The sequence below is a fragment of the Ambystoma mexicanum genome, chromosome 8 (genome assembly GCF_040938575.1).
Source record: "Ambystoma mexicanum isolate Mex_15411 chromosome 8, UKY_AmexF1_1, whole genome shotgun sequence".
NCBI classification, from domain to species: Eukaryota; Metazoa; Chordata; class Amphibia; order Caudata; family Ambystomatidae; genus Ambystoma; species Ambystoma mexicanum.
The window spans coordinates 1,336,590,798-1,336,608,904 of NC_090929.1; the positions used below are offsets into that span (position 1 = coordinate 1,336,590,798).

The window sequence follows — 18,107 nt, forward strand, 5'->3', positions numbered from 1 at the left end:
TGAATGCCAAACATTCTAATGTCATAAACACAAAGGGAAACAACAGAAAATAATTAAGCATGTCCTTCTACATTTTTCATGCCTTTTATGAGTCAATCTCCCCAAAATACCACACAGGCAGAAAGCCATTATGCAGCTCCTCCCAAATTTTCCGACCTTCTCTCATTTAAATGTTGCAAACAACACATTTCAGTTACAAACACATTTTGTCTATTTAGTTGAATATTTATTAAAATATGCCTTTTACTTCATCACCAAAACTACCCAACCCAAGCTCCATGCTTTGCCCTCTTGCCATACTTGGGGGTGAGGTATTATTCCAATAACGACCCCTCCCTTGGTCTATAAGGCTACAACATTGTTCTAAAATCATCTTGTTGTAAGATTTTAAATGACTTAATATATCCTACTCCCCAGTTGTGTGTTGTCAATGAACACTTACTACATTGAGGGAAAACTCTGGGAGTATGGTACAAGCATTTGGAGGCCCATTCTGCACTATAAAGGAAAGCAAATGTAAACATTAACTTGCAGACTGGTACACTTTCCAAAAAAAAAGACAACTGATTAATCACTGCAACATTTTCCCAGCTTGGAGACAGTTGTTTACTCCTTCAAAAGGAGAATATCCAGTATTCTAGCGGTATTATACAGAATAATCCACCCCCATCAAGAAGATTTCATGGTTACTATTAATCACTCCGGATTGTCTGTATAAAGTTCTCAACCAAAGACATTGATATTTATCATGCTCAGAACTCCTGCTGGAACCCCCATTTCTTTTTATTTTTTTATAATGGGCTGCCCATGATGCCTTCAGATACTTGAGAATGTTACTGGATTCCTATATTAATGAGGCATTTCTTTAAATGTAATATGCACGAGATTGCATCTTGTATTGGGCAGGTGCCATTTCATTGATCATCCACAGTTGATTCATGAGATGTACGTAGTCAGTTTCATCATGTGAGAGATATTGGCCATCACACATTGTGAGTTGACATGCGGCCATAGATGTTGAACTGCTTGGTCAATTATTCATGTAGTATGCTTGCTTTGAGAGTGTGCAATGCAGATCTTTCTTGCACCTAACTTAGAATCTTTGTAATTACAGTGAGTGATCTAGTTCAACCCACAGCCATATTCCAATTGTTTTCCCTGTTGTTATGCCATGAGCTTTCATATTGTTGTCTATAGAAATGTCAGGGCAGACAGACTGAATCTGGTGGCTCCCACTGGAACATTCGGGGAAAGCCATTTTCGGAAGAAAATCTCGACTTTCTTCCCAGAAGGCAAATTGAAAGTTTTCAATGTGTGTCTCGATGTTATGAGATTGACTCATCCTTTCAATAATTCGTTTGGTACCCTTTGGAGTGTAATCATCTGTTCCTTGCAACAGCCTGCATGAATGAATCCAAAGAGGCCAAGACGATGAAAGATTAGGGCCCCAACTTGGTTTATGCTGTAGACTGACAGGAGCATTGCGGGAGGGGGGCTGCATTTACATCATTGACGGAATGATCTTCCTTTTTGACAATCATGCAAGCATGTTGATTTGCTGTCTGAACATCTCAACACCAGAAGGGATCCTCATGTTCTCCACTGTTTGGGAAGGAGTAGTGTATTATCTACATTGAGGTCACAAATTTTCTTTAATACATTTATAATGCGCAGGCCATGGACCCGTAGGCTTAAGGGCACAACAGGAAACAACAAGAAACACAAAAGCTCCACAGGCATGGGCAGATTATGGGAGCGAAGTAAGACATGGACTTAATTCCCTAAGCAAACAGAAAAGTCTTCAATTTTCTTTCCTCCGTGGAAGGAAGCAGGTACTTAGCCTCCAACCAGGCGACCACCATATTCGCATCATTACGGCATTGGGAACTGTCCTTATGATAGTCTTGTAATCTACATTCCAGGTGCATCCTTACATATTGATCCATTAAGGACATCTGGTTAGTAGAGTGTTTTGCAAATACAAACAGGACTTTGTTGTATGGCAGCATGGAACTTCAATACATTAGCCACATTTGTATTTTTAAATTGCATGCACAAATATCGTTTTAATGTACCCATTGAATGAACATTCTTCCGTAGTCTAGAGAAGGATCCAATACATGTGAATTGGTCCCTGTCATCTGTGAGCATCACAATTGCTTTTAAGAGCAGATGTGCGCTAGTCACTGCATTGCCATCAGCCGACTCTGTGAAAGGAGAACTTCATCAATGCAGGCTGAACTAAAACGGGGTGTGTGAATTCATGGTCCATTGTCCGGTGAGCATTGCAACTTTCAGCCCTATCCAATTCTTTAATCATTGTTAAACCAATATAGGGTTATACACGAAACACAAACCTTTAATGCAATGAGATGTCTATTGTTAAATGAAGACTGCAAAGAGCCACACACCTGCAAGTGAAGCATGGTTGCTAAACATTAATTTAAAAACGAAAACATAATATTCACCTAAACGGACAAGCACACATTAAATATTTGTCTGTATTGTTTTCCCTACATATTACTTAGTAGTTGCAAAGAATTGACAACATTATGATTTAAGTATAAATTTGCCTTCTGACTAAACCAAATAGTCCCGTATTGTGTAAAAAGCACACAATGAGTTATATATGTTATGATAAAATAATGCCATCTTTGGTTCAAGTGACGTCTGGAGAGAAGTAAGTATTCATGCTTTATTATAATGTCACCAGACACTCCCAATGACACACTGGGCCTGATTCACAGAACATTTTCCTATGGGGTTGCACCTTTATAAAACACTTCCATGAATCAGGGTCTGTCCATGCCTATCTATCTATCTATCTATCTATCTATCTATCTATCTATCTATCTATCTATCTATCTATCTATCTATCTATCTATCTATCTATCTATCTATCTATCTATCCTATCTATCCTATCTATCTATCTATCTATCTATCTATCTATCTATCTATCTATCTATCTATCTATCTATCTATCTATCTATCTATCTATCTATCTATCTATCTAATACTCATAAAGTAACACTACCACAAAAAAGTGTGAACTATTGATATCACAGCTATGGAAGTCCTCTAAACCATGTACACTGGTACATTTCTAATTGTAGCATTCGGGTTGTAGATGTTCTGGTCACAGCTGCAAGCTGAGAGCCTTATATCATTTTCTGCTGCCACATTAGCTTCAGCAATCCCAACTTGAACTGACATCACAGACCGTTAAAATGTTATCAATTGCGGTATGATTAATCCCCTAGTACACTGGAATGACTTAAATATTTAGAATGTTTCTTCTGTTATGCCTTTAATGCATGTAAAGTAACAAGATTAACTCCAGTGCACTCCGATGCATTTAAATATGCATCCTTTCTGAGCTGTGGGCTATTTCCACATGTAGGATTCAATGAGCGTATTTGGTGTGTCAGACCCTATTTGTATGACCCACTTTGGCTATTGGCCTGCATATGATAACAGGATATCTGCTTCTTTCAGAGGTTGTCTGATTGCTTGCCTCATTTGGCATGGAATGTGATTCCCAGCTATGCTAGCTGCTTATTCATTCAGGTTTTATTGCTGTGTAATTTTCCTATTCTAAAATAAAAGCTCTCCAACAAAAATTACTATGCATTAGGCCGCGGTAGCCTACTCAAATGGATATTAATACAGTTTATCTCTAAAAGGACGAATAATGTATTTGAAACAGATAAAAAGGCCCTCCACTAAATGAGGAATGTTAATATCTTATGGCATGGTTAATAAAGAGATGTTTCAGATGGGAGACTTGTTTTATGACATTTGATACAACAGGGTTGTATTCTGCCATTTTTTAAATTATGTCATTTTCCCCACACGTTCGTAAATTTCACACTTTACAGTCTATGTTACCTAAATTTGAACCAAGAGTGCATACTGGAACTAACTACTGTTTGTGATGAGCGAGGATTTGCGTATATGTGTCTGAAAACGTTAATGTATATCTGACGAAGCTTGTGTGGGTCCGCTCTTTTTTTTCTGACTTCTTGCACTATGCAGTAAAGCAATGTCTATTGGAGTTTGATTTTCCATGGTCCTTTTCAGTGCTCCTATATTGTGCCATTGCAGGTCAAGGCATGAACGCTTCCGTATGAACATTATTTTAACTGGATCTTATTGACATTTTACATTTTGGTAGACCATCCCTGTAGGATATCCCTGAAAAAAATTGTTAAGTACTCTAAAAGTAGTATTTTTTCAATGTTTCTCTCCAGTTTAAAAAAAAGGCTTATATGTAAGATACTGTATTAACCTTCACCAGATTCATAAACCTGCACAGAGCATTTTTCAATGGGATTGCACCATTATAAAAGGCTTCTGTGAATCTTATGTGTACCAATTGTTCTCCATTAAATCTGTGAATGTCCTGTCCAGCAGTGTTCATAGCTCATACATCTCATGTAAAACAGTTTTTGGTTTTGGCAAAACTCCCTCAGAAATGATTGTGCATCTCTGGGCGCAAGTCCTAAAAAAGAGGTGGGAGACTCATTAGTACAGACTTCATAAAAGAGCACACCATCGGCACTCTCGACCCACTTCAATTTCCTAAAGTAAAATGGTGCGTAATTCATTCTAGTACACATTTTCGATCTCTATAATACAATAGGGGCTCGATACAATAGTTTTCGTGCAATAGTTTTCCTGAAATTATTCCTCATGTGATATTGAACACTCCTTCAATGTTTTCGACCACCAGTAGCACTAAAACGTGTCTCCTTTACATCAATAGACAGGTAAGTGTCAGAGGTTTCAAAAAGGCATTTGGGTGAGCTGATGTTCCTATTAGTAGCTGATGCACATGTTGAACTCTTCCCACTTAAGCAGAGCTCCTCTGCTTTAAAGGGTGGCGGTACAGAGTACATGTTCTGACTGATCATGGAGAGGTTATGTGGCTACTGAACTAAAGTTTTAACTGGCACTCAGTAATGTATATGCGATCAGCATGGAAACTAGAAATGTGCTTGTTTTCTTTTCTTTTTAAAGAGATTGCCATTAGTTCACCTACAGCTTGCATTCATATTGCAGCCCATTGTTAGGACATCAAGTCCCCTAGTTTCCCTCTTTCCCTGTTATCAAAGGGTCCTTGAGTGTGTGGTCTTCAACCAGATCTCTAAGTACCGTGAGGATTATGGTGTTGCCGATCCACTTCAAACAGGCTTCTGTAGTAAACACTCCACCAATACTACACATATTCATGTCTCCAACTTCCTCTCTGATGCTCACCACTCCGAACTCTTTTCTATAATCATTCTTTCCTCTCTGCTGCTTTTGACATTGTCAACCACTCCTACCTTAATGGTCGATCCTTTAAAATAAAATTTCCTGAACCTCTGACCCCACTCTTCTCCCGTTTGGCATCCTCCAAGACTCACTTCTGGATCCTATCCTTTTCACGTTCTGTACCTTTGCTCAAGGAAGACTTATCTCGTCCTTTTGCTTTCAATATCCCACCTTTGCTGATGGCATGCACATCTTTTCCTCTTTTCCCTCCTTCACCCCAGCCATCTCACAACAGATTTCCAACCATCTCACTACAATTCTTTACTGGATTGTGCTATACCATCTCTAATTCTGAACTAATCTATACCCTTGTGCTCGTGCTCGGCAAACCTGATGACTACTGCTCAAGCCTACTGAGTGGCCTTCTTCTCTACTCCTTCTTCCCTCTAGACAAAGTCCTCAACTTTGCTACCCACACTGTCTACAACTAACCCAGATCCTCCCCCTGTCTACCTACTAACAACATTCTGGTTGGCTCTCTATGCACAACCGCTCACTTTTACAGTTCCTTCTCCGAGCCTATAAAGTCTGCTCCTCTTCTGCACACAACCTCACTGTGCCACCTATTGCTTCAGCACTTTCTCACTACTCACTCCACTCCACTGGAATTCACTTCCCATCACAGTCAAAGCCAGCTTAACTGTGGATTGGAGGTCCCTGCACTCTTCCACACCCTCCCTTCAGCACCCTCTATTGAAGCATAGCAATGTTATTTTGTATATTTATATGGTACTCTTTCGTTTGAAGCACTTGCATGCTAAGGTCAAAGCTACCTTTGTAAGTAACCTGTTTTTAAATATATGTTTTCTGTTTGTTTTGTTTTGTCCCTGGTACACGTCCCACTTTTCTTTTTTAACACTAATACGAACTAGCTCAACACTTGTTGTGATCTTTTTGCTGCTGTGCCCTTCGTGGGAATGCATGTGTTAGTGAAAGTTATTTCTGATTGAAATTGGCATCTCTGTTCTTCAAATAAATAAAAATGAATCTGTAGGTTGCTCACAGAATTGCAACCCTTAGTTGCAATTAAATCACTTATAAGGACATCTGTCGGCTGTCCATCGAGCAGTCCGCCCACGTGAACCCTTGACTCGAGCCCTGGTGGATCCTCTAGACAAGAAGTCTAGCTGCAATAGTAGGTTGAAAGTGAAACTGAATGCCTACCTACACCAGATTCTCCCAGCAATCCTTGCTACCTGATGATGGTCCATGGCTCACATTGTTCAGTAAACACACTGATAGACTCAGCACTCTTACATTTTGAAGAAAAGTAAATAATGTTTGCTGCTCTACCTTTATAATGTGCTGGTTGGGATTTAGAAATATACTCAGTCAAGCACATTGGGCTTAAATCAGATCAGAATATTGCATAGAATAACTGGGTGTAAATAAACAGGTAGCCATTCGTCACTTGACTAGATTTTAAAAACAACTTTAGATGGCTTGTTTTCCTCTAAAAGAAACATCACTGAGTTGGCCCAAGCTACACAAAACATGTTACTAACAAGAACTGTGATACTAATAGGCTTGTACAAACCTTTAGTCGTGCACAAACAAGCCTCTGAAAAATATGTTTTAACTATGTATTTTAATTGTTGTACTTGGATATGCTGAAGAGTGTCATGCCTCTTTTTAACCTGTAAGTAAATACCACTTACTAATTTGAGTATAACTGCTTAGAAACATTGTTTTAGAGGTATTCTTGTTAATAACTTGCTTGTTCTTTCTCGTGTTTTGATGAGTCCCTTAATGCAATGGATTTTAAATGTACTTTGCATTCATCGGTATGGCCTAGGGTTTCGATACACTAATGTGCACATTCATCACACATTATTTTGCTTTGCATGTTACCCCTGTAACATGATCTGCTACTTTCCAATTACAATACAAATTCATTTTTGATATTACCCTAATAAGTAAACATATTAGTTAAAATGTAGCCTTACGAATAGTCAATTTCTTTAATCACACTACCAAAACTCATGACAGTTATTATAATTTCAAAAATAACACATGCATGTTCAATCCCCAACCTACACTTCCCCTCCTGTCCCTCCCCTCTTTTCTGTTACTGCACTCGCATGCTCTGAATTGTCTCTTGACTTAGTAGGAACGTTATTGTGTGTCTTCTTCCCTGTTCCCCCCATCCTTCACCTTCCCCCCCCCTTCCCTTGCATTTTTGTTACGGTACTTGCACGATCCGAAATTGCACGATCCGAATTTCCCTTGACCAAGTAGGAACGTTATTGTTTTGTTTTTTAATTCCATGTGCCTCCCTCCTCCTTGTCTTGATGTGTCTTGAAACACCATTGGGCTGTACAGATGCATTATAAATACCCAATAAATAAATACACTATCAATACTTTTATCACTTTAAGTTAATAACATTCAAATACAATGACCCAATAAGGCCCTATACACATTTCCCAGTTGCAGAATGATAGAGAAAATGGCGCAATGGGGCCAAATCACATAGATACTTTTCAATTTGCATGTGCAAAATGTGCATAAACATTGGGAAATAGGTGCACTCCAGGTTAATACCCAAAGGGTATTTCATATCATGTTGCCCAACAGTGAGTTACATATTAGCACCCTCTCAAATGTGTACCCATTAACTGGCTTCTGCTTTGCCTGGTCTGACAATGCGCAGTTCAGAAGCAGAGATATGTTCAAATCAGTAAAGGGTCATTTTAAACCTTTACCTTACAGTGAGCAGTGAAGACTTCTTTTTGCAGAAGATGACAGTGAATGTATAGTTTTAGATTGGCATTCACAGATGTTAAAATATGAAGTGAACTTTCAAGAAGACATGCTTTTAATGCATTCACAGTGAATGTACTCACAGTAAAATGTGCTTGGGAGGACAATGGGCTGCTGATCTCAGCAAAACTCATCCCTCCATCCAAGTGGCTGCTTGGAGCCAATGCATATCTAAGCTTCAAGTCAGGCGCTTGCCCAAAACTCAGTTCCTCATTGGTCATCAGGCTGAGCAACACTTGCACTCCCAGTTCAGATGTTTACACAGCATGCAGGTTCTCTTTTAGCTGCATATGTCCTGACTGTTGAGCAACATGTTCACATGCTGCAAGAGTCTGTGACTCCCCAGATGTGCTGTTGTATGACTCCCATGATCCCTCGCCATTGACAACATTTGCTGAGGCTGATGGGAATTGCAGTCCAAAACATTTGGAGAGCCAAAGCTTGCAGACCCCTGACATACTATGAGGCTTTACTGTGTACATGGTATCATGCTGTCAGGAAGGTTACTGAAGTTTACCTTGCTTGTAAAGATGTCCTTTTGTTCCCATCAATGTGCTACCACCAACTGTGGGAAATGTGAGGAAAGTATTGTTGTCAAATGAATATGCACATTGTCTCGCTTCCATTTCTTCTGTAGTTTTCCTCTATGCAATGAGTAGAAGCAGATGGGCACATTCATGTCCGTGTATCGACAGTATTAGAAACGCGTTGTAAATAGTCTCCAGTTCCTTGAAAATGACCCACGTTGGATTTGTATATATTTTTCATCACAATGCAATGTAGATAATAGTTGGAGATCGGGCAACTACACTGAACATGTGTCCCAAAACACTGTCATTACCATACTCCATAATCTTTATTTTTGCTATTTTAGAATTATTTTTAATCTAAGCAGACATTCCTCATCATTTTGGTTGTTAAACATGTTTTGAAGTAACTGACTACAGAGGGTCTTATTTATAAGAGTGTTTTACAATGGGGGGTTCCCATTGAAAAACGCTTTGCAAATCAGGCCAAATGTATTTCAACAATAATTGCATTATTTTACAACAATTATAATGCTAACTAATGTCAAGGTAAGGCCCGCGTCCACAAATATTAACATAAAATGTATTTTCGTTTTTCCTTTTCAATATTTATTTTTCCACCATGACTTTAGCTTAGCCAAGGCTCATTCTCTAATTATACGCGAGGTCAGTAAGCAAAATTGGGAAGAAACTGGGAGATCAATACAAATTATCCCTGAGCAAACCAGTGCTGACAGTTTGAATTGCAGCATATGTTTACCCAAAATCAGGCAATTTATCTTAATATCAGCAAAGTAATGCAGTGCGGGTGAAAGGTCAGGCAATCTCTCCACCTCATAATTACCCAGTTCTAAAACAGGAAAGTGGTATTGATTGGACTGGCTCAGAACTCAGTGAGTGGGACGTGCCAATTTCTTGCCCGGGCTCTGCTGAACTTTCGGCATGTAAACTCGACACACTAAGGATTCCATCAGGCATATTTAGAGGGCTTTACTCATTCCTATTCACTTTTACATTTTAGCCATTGTATTCCTTCTTACTCCACATTTTACCCATGAGCTGCTTGAATGAGGAAGGCATTGTGAATACGATCTTCTGAAAATCAGTTTTCATAATGCACACTGCCATGGTTGACTCAACGGTACGACCACAGATCACAAATCTGTAAGCATTTTAAAGATATATCATCACCATGTCTCTAAACATTCAACCTTTTATTGACCAATTAACACCTCGACCAACATCTCAAGGTGAGTGCACATCAGCGTTGCTCTGTAAACTGTTCCATGAAACAGAACTTATGTGCAATCATTCGTTTTTAATATGTATGACATTTGTTTGACTTGAAATGTAAATGGAAAGCTGAACGTTTTTGTTGACAGAGTTAATACCTATGACAACATTATGAAAATGCACATGGAGCAATATCGTCCCCCGGGTGAACTTGTAGGGATATCACAAGTCATAAAGGTTTTTAAATCATGCATTACAATGCATGTCACCTGTCAGTTCCATTTGCATTAAATCCATAGTTGCTGGCCATCCATCTTTTCTGATCCTTTTCATCAGACCAGGGCCCTTAGATAAAACCATTATTGTGATTAACTATTATACAGAATAAAATGGTGACGCATTTTCAGCAATTATACAATGGCAACATATGTTGTAACTAGTCAAGAACCGCTGTGCCTTGATATCTTTTTCTTGGTAAGCCATTTGGTGGGCCTATATCGGAGGCTTCTGTATGCCAGTGCACGAGATCCCCTCTTGATGTACGTGTAAAGGCTCAAGTGAAGCCCTGACAAATCGCCCCCAAAGTCAATACTGACAGCTTCTGATGATTAATGGTCTGATTATGAAGTGGTTTTACACCTAAAGAATTTACATCATAGAGAGTCAAAAATGTTACCATGTCTCTTGTCTCTCTCTCACACACACACACACACACACAGACACACACACACACACACCCATCCCCCCAAAGACGTTTTGAAGAGCTTCACTATTAGCAAAGAAGAAGACGGGCAAAATCCCAGCAAAAGCCTTGTCTTGTAAAATCAATAGGACCGATCAATGCTTTATTAACAAGACAATGTCTGACTTCACATTCCTGTGTGGACCTTTGTCTCCGGGATGCATGATGGGATGTCAAATCAAATTGCAGTCTTCAACTTTCTGTCATGCTATTGAGTGCATGTGTGTGTGAGCATCCTCGCATTGAATATGGACACTTCGTTATGTGTCTACACATGTAAGTGATGCACTTGTTAATCCTGTTGGCTATTTCTGTGTGGCAACATGTTCAAAGGCAGTGCAGGCCCTTGCCGCTTTGGTGTTCACTTGTGCCCGGCAAACCTGCTGAGTTGTCTGGTGTTAATCATGAAATTACATGGCGACTAATGAGTGATGGCCTAAATTGCTGGCTGAGTAATGAATAGATGAAGGCATTTCTTATTAGTCGCAGAAACCCCATTGATTTATGTAGCGTCATGCGCGGTGGGGCTACTCTCCTGAAAACGATACCTGCACCAGGAAGCAATATGCTCTAATATGTATTTTCATCTTCACTTGAGACATCGGGCCTTCGGGCTCGGTTTTTAGTTGAGTCCGGTGGCGTTAGAATAAAGCTCTCGGAGTCCTTGTAAAGCTTGTCAACACACATGTGTGCAGTCTGACCGAGTCAAGCGCTTGATTCATGCACTGCACACAGCAGCATGTGCAACTGATTTATTGCCAAGCACAGCCCATAGTCAAAATTACAATTTGTGGGGGGGGGGGGAAAGATTAATTACTATGTGTGGTCTGCAGTTTCATGAGGCTAGTGGATTGCAGCTGTAGCATGATCGCACTGTACATCAGGTTGTAGTCAGCCATTCACAGATTATTAAAGCTTTGCAAGATTAAGTGTTCCTACTGCCGTGTGTGTGCTCGGGCAATAAGCTGGACAAAAAAGGGACCAGAGGGATAAATCTGGAGCGGAGAAATAGCTGGGCATATGTCATAATTGCCAGTTTCCCATAAATCCCCAGCTGGCACAGGAAGTAGTTCACGATGCAGACATCACACCGTGAATGTGGCAATGGCTATGTACAGCCCCAGGAATTCTGTGCTGAAATGAAATAGGCAGATCTATTGCTTATTCTTACCTCATTTCTAGTTCCAGACCTTTGTGGGCTTTGTTGTTGAGAGACCTTTATGGTTTAATGTCTGTGGAACATAACAGGTTGTTGCTCACATATATAATAGGCAGTGTTTAAAAGGAGATTATGAATTCGAGAGTTTATACACACATTCTAAGAAGTAACAATTGACATACATCCAAATGAAAACCAGTCAATCTTGTTTATTTTTCAGCTCTTAACGAACCAACCATAGATTACGGCTTCCAGAGGTTGCAGAAAGTCATCCCACGGCATCCAGGTGACCCGGAAAGGTTACCAAAGGTCAGTAACAAGGTACCCTGAAGTAATCCTGCCATATGCAATTTTAGATTTGATTAATGCTTCAAGACATGCCTGAAATTAAGCAATGTACAAACTTTTTTTTGAAAAACACCAATTCCTAGCCAGGTTAGAGAATCCATTTTTATACGGAAATTGTTATGAAAGCAATTAAGATGTGTAACTATTAACCACTTTAATGTTATCAGCTATTAATGTCCACATGAAAAAAGTCGTCATACTGGCAACTTTAAAAAAAATGCATTAATGATTCACCCTCCAGGCTATTAAACACTTTCCCCAAATATTCTAGGACTGGCGGTAATAATATATAATTATACCCCTCCTAGAATATTTGGGGAAAGAATTTTGATAGCCAGGAAAAGGTAGCCAGAACCTGACGACTTTTTCAGAGGGATATTATTACATGGAACCGTTTGAACCTATGACATACACACATATGACACATCTCAACAAAAAAACGTAACTAAGATTTCTGTCTCACAGACTTTCGGAAAGCTTCACTATGCTATAAACCAGCGCTATTCAAACTTTGTTCTGCGAGCCCCACCCCTTGAGTCCATCAATTAGTATTATTTTATTCGGCTAAAGATTTCTTCTAAGTACATCGATCAACACATATGACATTAACAAATATAATATAGTGCAATAAAACAAGTATCTAAAAAGTTTTAAATCCATATCAAATCAGTGTTAAAAGAGAGCACACAATCTCATGGATTAAAAGAATATAACAAATAACACCATTAAGCAGGGAGAGTCAAACTCGCAGCCCTACGTACACATATTTTACCTAAGACCACCAATCAAGGTGCCTGTTTGTACTTTATAGACGCAGTCACAAATATATACCCGCAGAAACTCAGAGCCCCCTTGGGTCATAGTCTTGTGCATTCAGATAACAATACTTCTGTTATTGTAAAACAGTGATCTAAGTTTTGAATGCAGGTTTGTTTGAGTCGTCATCATTTTGCTATCAAATGCAATACACTGATTCTTTTCAAAGGCATCTTCATATGCTTTCTGGAGTTCATTATTTTGGGGAAATGGGTGCTGACTCTAGCAGAGGACAGCAGGGCCAATGTGGACGCTACAGTATGGCGAGTATGCCATTCCAGCATGTGGCAACAAGTGAATTTACCCCTATCCAAACACCATCTCAAATGCACTGTGACAGCAGCCCAGTATGAAAGTGTTGGGGTGGGTGAAGGGTAACAAAATGTATACAGCAACAAGGTAGGGAGGAGGGCGCCCTGACCATCCCTCCACCACATCACTGGGGCCTGATTTACAAAGCGTTGTCCATTGGGATTGCACCATTGTAAACCCTTTTGTAATCAGGCCCTATGGATGCTGGGAAAGCACCCTGGTTGGGCACGAGACACAGGTCCAGAGAGGGTGTATGGGGGAGCAGAGAGAAGCAATCTCACACACAACCCTCCCTTTGAATCAATAGTCTTCCTCCCAGTCCCATTTCCTACTATACCAATTGTTTTAATAGTGATCCTATGGGGCTTGCTGCTCTGACCCTAATCATACTCTTACTGTTGAACCCTAGTATGGCAATGACTGTCAAGTGGTGTAGAAAAGCAGTGGAGTCTCTCAGCCACCCACCGCTGTGTCCCTTTTTGCATTGTGTGGGGGCAAAGTGGCTGCATGCGTTGTTTGGTGTTAGCTGGTTTCCACAGGCCTGGACAAGAACATTCTGGTCTAGAGACAGACCCGCTACATCCTCACTGCTTGCATAGTGCAACTGAGCTGGGTGGACTTTCCTTGCCCTTTTTCTTTCTCTGCGCTAAGGAGTGTCTCCTTCCCCAGCACTTTCCAAGCCTTGGTTCCTCCAGACTTCAGGGGTGGAATAAGACAGTGGAGTGAAGTGAGGCAGTGGACATCCTGCTGAGAGCGGCAGTGATAATCTGATGGGGCATCAACATGAACATACACATTGTTGGCCGATGGCTGCACACCCTTAGGTACCCCCCCATCTTCTAGAACTTGAACAAGAAATGGGGGGAGTACCCTATCTATGATAATACATATACTCTAGAATTATGAAGCCACATTTGTGCAGCCCCTCATAAATACATTCAACATAGATATGGCATTAGAAGTCCCTGATGTATAAACAAAAAGTGGGCCATCTAATTTAACATATGTCAAAGGTAAACGTTCTAATGTTCATTGTGACACGTTTAACCGATGTGTACAATTTTGGTGAGGTTGCTACCAAACTGTGAGCATGCTGAATTGGATTCGTTTGAGAAAATGCAATGTAACCACATATTTAGCAGTTGCATTAAAGGAGAAGTCATGTCCAAACAACACCTTTTTTTGAACTGCTTCCAGGGATGTAGCCCGCCGTCCTTTGCAGTGACAAGATCAGTTTCGCAGTCGTTTGCCCGACATTGAAATGCCTCACAGGTGTTAGATCCTTATTCCTCTGAAATATGATTGTAGGTCTTGCCACTTTGTGGAAATGCGAAAGAGCAAACCCCCCTTGCTAAAGTCTTACAAACTAAGTACCGAGGCCAGAGAGGCAGTCACTTAGCAGTTTAGGGGAGCACAGCCTGTAATAATTAACCGTCCTGCAGTGAATTATTGCCCATTTAGTACAATGTCAAGGAACTCTTCAAAGCCATGTTCCCCCTCAATACCCAATATTGGTAACCCCCACACTGAGAGGTGAGCTAGGTGACACAGTAAACAATGAAAAGTCATAACAACACAACACAAGATGCGATTGTACCTTTCCAGCAGTCTATCAAAGTTTAGAAGCCTGATTACCTCTCTCATGACAGTGGCTGCCTGCTGAGGCAATCTATCAGGGGAGGAACATGCTCCAAACATGTGTTTGCACATATTAGCCTACCTCTTCCACTCCTGTATTCATGTCGCAGCACAGCCCCAATGAGGTGTTCAAGCAGTGGCCCCTTCTTTCCTTTGTGCTCATTTGTGTATGAACTATAGACTGTGTGAGTAGTTATTTTGATTGGTTGTGTGCAAAATTGTGCTCTTTCATGAACCATACTGTCTGATTCCCTTCTACTGTGGGTGCTTGGCCTATTGTTGTGCGTTAGGCACCTGTAATGGTTGTATATACCGAATACAGCATTACAAAGGGAAAGTCAGAAATTGAAAGAGGACAGGCCCTGGCCAACTACCAATGACTGGCAGGTTGTGAAAGTAATAAGAAGGATAAGAAGGTTGTAGTGTAGACATTTTTCATGCACACACAACCTTGCAATGAAATTCAGTTATTCACTTGTGGCTTGCTTATTCGGCAAACTTATCCTTATGTGTTTATAACCTCTACGGTCCCGGGCGGCATAGATTTTCTTCTGTACCGAAAGGGAATTGAAGATTGAATAGGGCCTTTGCATTACCAGAGTAATTATTTACAGTCAACATTCCCTGTTTTCATTTTGTCTTAATGTAAAAACATAGTCTGAAAATGAAAGCAAAGAATGCGCTGCTACATACATTTTAGATACTACAAGATGTACATAAACTTCCAGCATAATGAAATCGTTCAATTAGGCATGTTCCACTCCAGTAGCCTGTAGTGATTTCAATCTAGGCATTTCCACTCTGATCTGTGATTATTTGCCTCTTGTTTTCCTTTCATTTTCTAAAGCTCGATTCAGTTTAATCTTTTGTTTACAAAGCTTTTGTTATAAGGCCGTGACTTAGCAGACTAGCAAATCAAGGCCACATATTAATATCTAGGGGAACGTTATCATTTAAATTCAGCAAAGACGAAAGCTGGCCGGGTTGTTTATGCATGTGACACATATCACAGCAATCGCATTTTGATGTATAACATTAAAAATAAGTCAAGCCTGTAATTATTCTCTTTCTTTGTTGTTATTTTATTCTTCCATATTATGTAATTGTATTCTTTTTCCAGTTTTGAAAATGCTCTTGAAATACACAGCAACTTAAGTTGTATCATTGCAGGTGGCAATATAAATTCCCATTTGCCCAAACCGTGACAACAGTTATTAATTCGTAAAACATAAAACAATACAAAGACATTGACTACTTAAAGTACACATGTAATATCCAGAATAGTTATCACTAAATCCTTATTTAATTGACACACAATTCACACACTAACAATCAGATCAGATAAACAATGCCCAATTTATCAGGATTGCACGGGAGTAACTATTTAAACATATAGCACATTGCTGATGCACAGTTTGTGTTCCTGCGCTACACAGTAACTTAATTTAGGACATGGTTTCCAATATAGACCTTCTCTCAGCCAACCAAAGTGCTCGGAATGCAGTCCTTAATCTCTGGTGCAGGCCTTATTCCAAACGTTCTGACTTGAGCTGCACTCTTAAATGATCCACTTTCTCTTTTAGTTAAACAACTCCATGTGCTAACAGTATTTGTATTTGCATTTGGGGTTTGAAATAGCATATAATTAGGCAGGAAGCAGCGAAGCATTGGACGTGTCATCGAGGCTACCATATCATGTAAGGAGGATGGTTTTACAATATGTGGGTGTGATGCGACAATAGTTACATAGACATAGAGATTTGTTTACATAGACCTTTAGAGGTGTCTTGATCACTTGTGCCAATAGCCATTTGCCAGTTTAGAGCCCTTGGCTTCAACTCAAGCAATAACTTTGGGGTGGGCCATTATCCTACTATCCTGCCCCCTCTCTTTGTCTGTAGGGCTTAATTTTATCATGGCAACATTGGCAGTTCCATTGCAAACAATCCAGTGGCAGAGGACAATTCTGTTTTCTTTCCCAGCATTCCATTGTTTCTTCTTTGTATCTCCCTTTTTTAAATATAATCTTCTACCCTCATTGGATTAAATGTTCTAATAGAAATAATGTTCTCCTCCTTAGCCCTTTATTGGGTGGTATTGTCCCTTGGCACGCATTCAAGAGTCTTGTTTCACTCCGGCATATTAGCATGGGAAACTACCACCTGGTAATGGCACTCAGCATACACTATTATTGGTAAAATCATTCTCTTTATAAAAAATTGCAACAACGTCATCAAGGGAAAAAACTAGAGAACATTGGTGGGTGGAAAACTGCTAATATAGTGCATCAATGTGCAAGCATGTTAACAACATTAAGCAGCACGCAGTTCTGATCCACAAATGTGTATGTTGTCTAATAGTAAACATTAGATATTCTTTGCAAAAGGAATTAAACAGAAACAATAACCACTACTGACTGAAGGAAGTTATCACAAGGCAATGATAACATGCTTACAGTGTCCAAAGGGCATACGTAGGGGGGAGCCTGGATGACTGGCAGACCTCCTGTACTCTGGAAGAGAGGCTATATGTAGGCCCGCTTCAGAGTGTGGAAAGCCTTGGATGGAGGGCGATGCCCATGTCCCTCTCTACCATCTGGACTTCGTTGTCGGAGAGCTGAACAGCACAGAAGTAGGCCTTGATATGATTCTAAAGGACATGCATTATGGCACACTTAGAGGGAAACGAGGCCAAAGCAGCAACTGCACTCGACCACTGGGGGCTTTGTGGAGTTTCAGTGAATCCTTGGGCAAAGCCTTTAACTTGGGTAGCAGGACCATGGCAGGAGGGAATATAAACCTTCTTTGAGTGGGAGGGTGGTCTTTGTGCCCCACAGTGGCTTCTTGAATCAGGCTGAGCATGGCCGCAAAGGAGATTTAGAAGCTCTGCCAAGCCCTAATTGCATCCCTAGAAGCACTGAGTAAGATGACATGCAACCTGGACTTCAAAAGGAGCTCCTTGGACACTGCATAGGCCCTTATTCATAGAGCGTTTCCAATGGGGTTTGGCCAATATATAACGCTTATGTGAATTAGGATCTCAGACTCCAGGATTGTGAGAGCCGATTCATTGCAAGCAAGACAGGAGGAGAAAGAAGAGTGTCTTAAGGGGAGACTGGTTAAGCTTGAAAAAGAACAACAGAACATGCAGTCATTTGATCCATGGGCCAGTAATTCTGTCATGCTCACTGAATCTCATCTGGAGTGCCTGAAAAATACTATGTGAACTGCCAACATCAGGATTATGGGAGTC

The 18,107-nt window shown here is 40.2% G+C and overlaps 1 protein-coding gene across 20 annotated transcripts in view; it reads left to right on the top strand.

The window, feature by feature from the left end:
* The window catches only part of EBF3 (EBF transcription factor 3), a 201,689-nt gene that overhangs the window by 155,795 nt on the left and 27,787 nt on the right, over window positions 1-18,107 (top strand). For 11 of the 20 annotated variants that reach the window (XM_069611467.1, XM_069611461.1, XM_069611451.1 and 8 more), the window contains exon 11: window positions 11,962-12,062. In XM_069611467.1, coding sequence (XP_069467568.1) covers window positions 11,962-12,062 — 101 coding nt within the window. The remainder of the gene's footprint in view (window positions 1-11,961; window positions 12,063-18,107) is intronic. The other 9 variants (XM_069611462.1, XM_069611463.1, XM_069611453.1 and 6 more) reach the window with 1 other exon arrangement.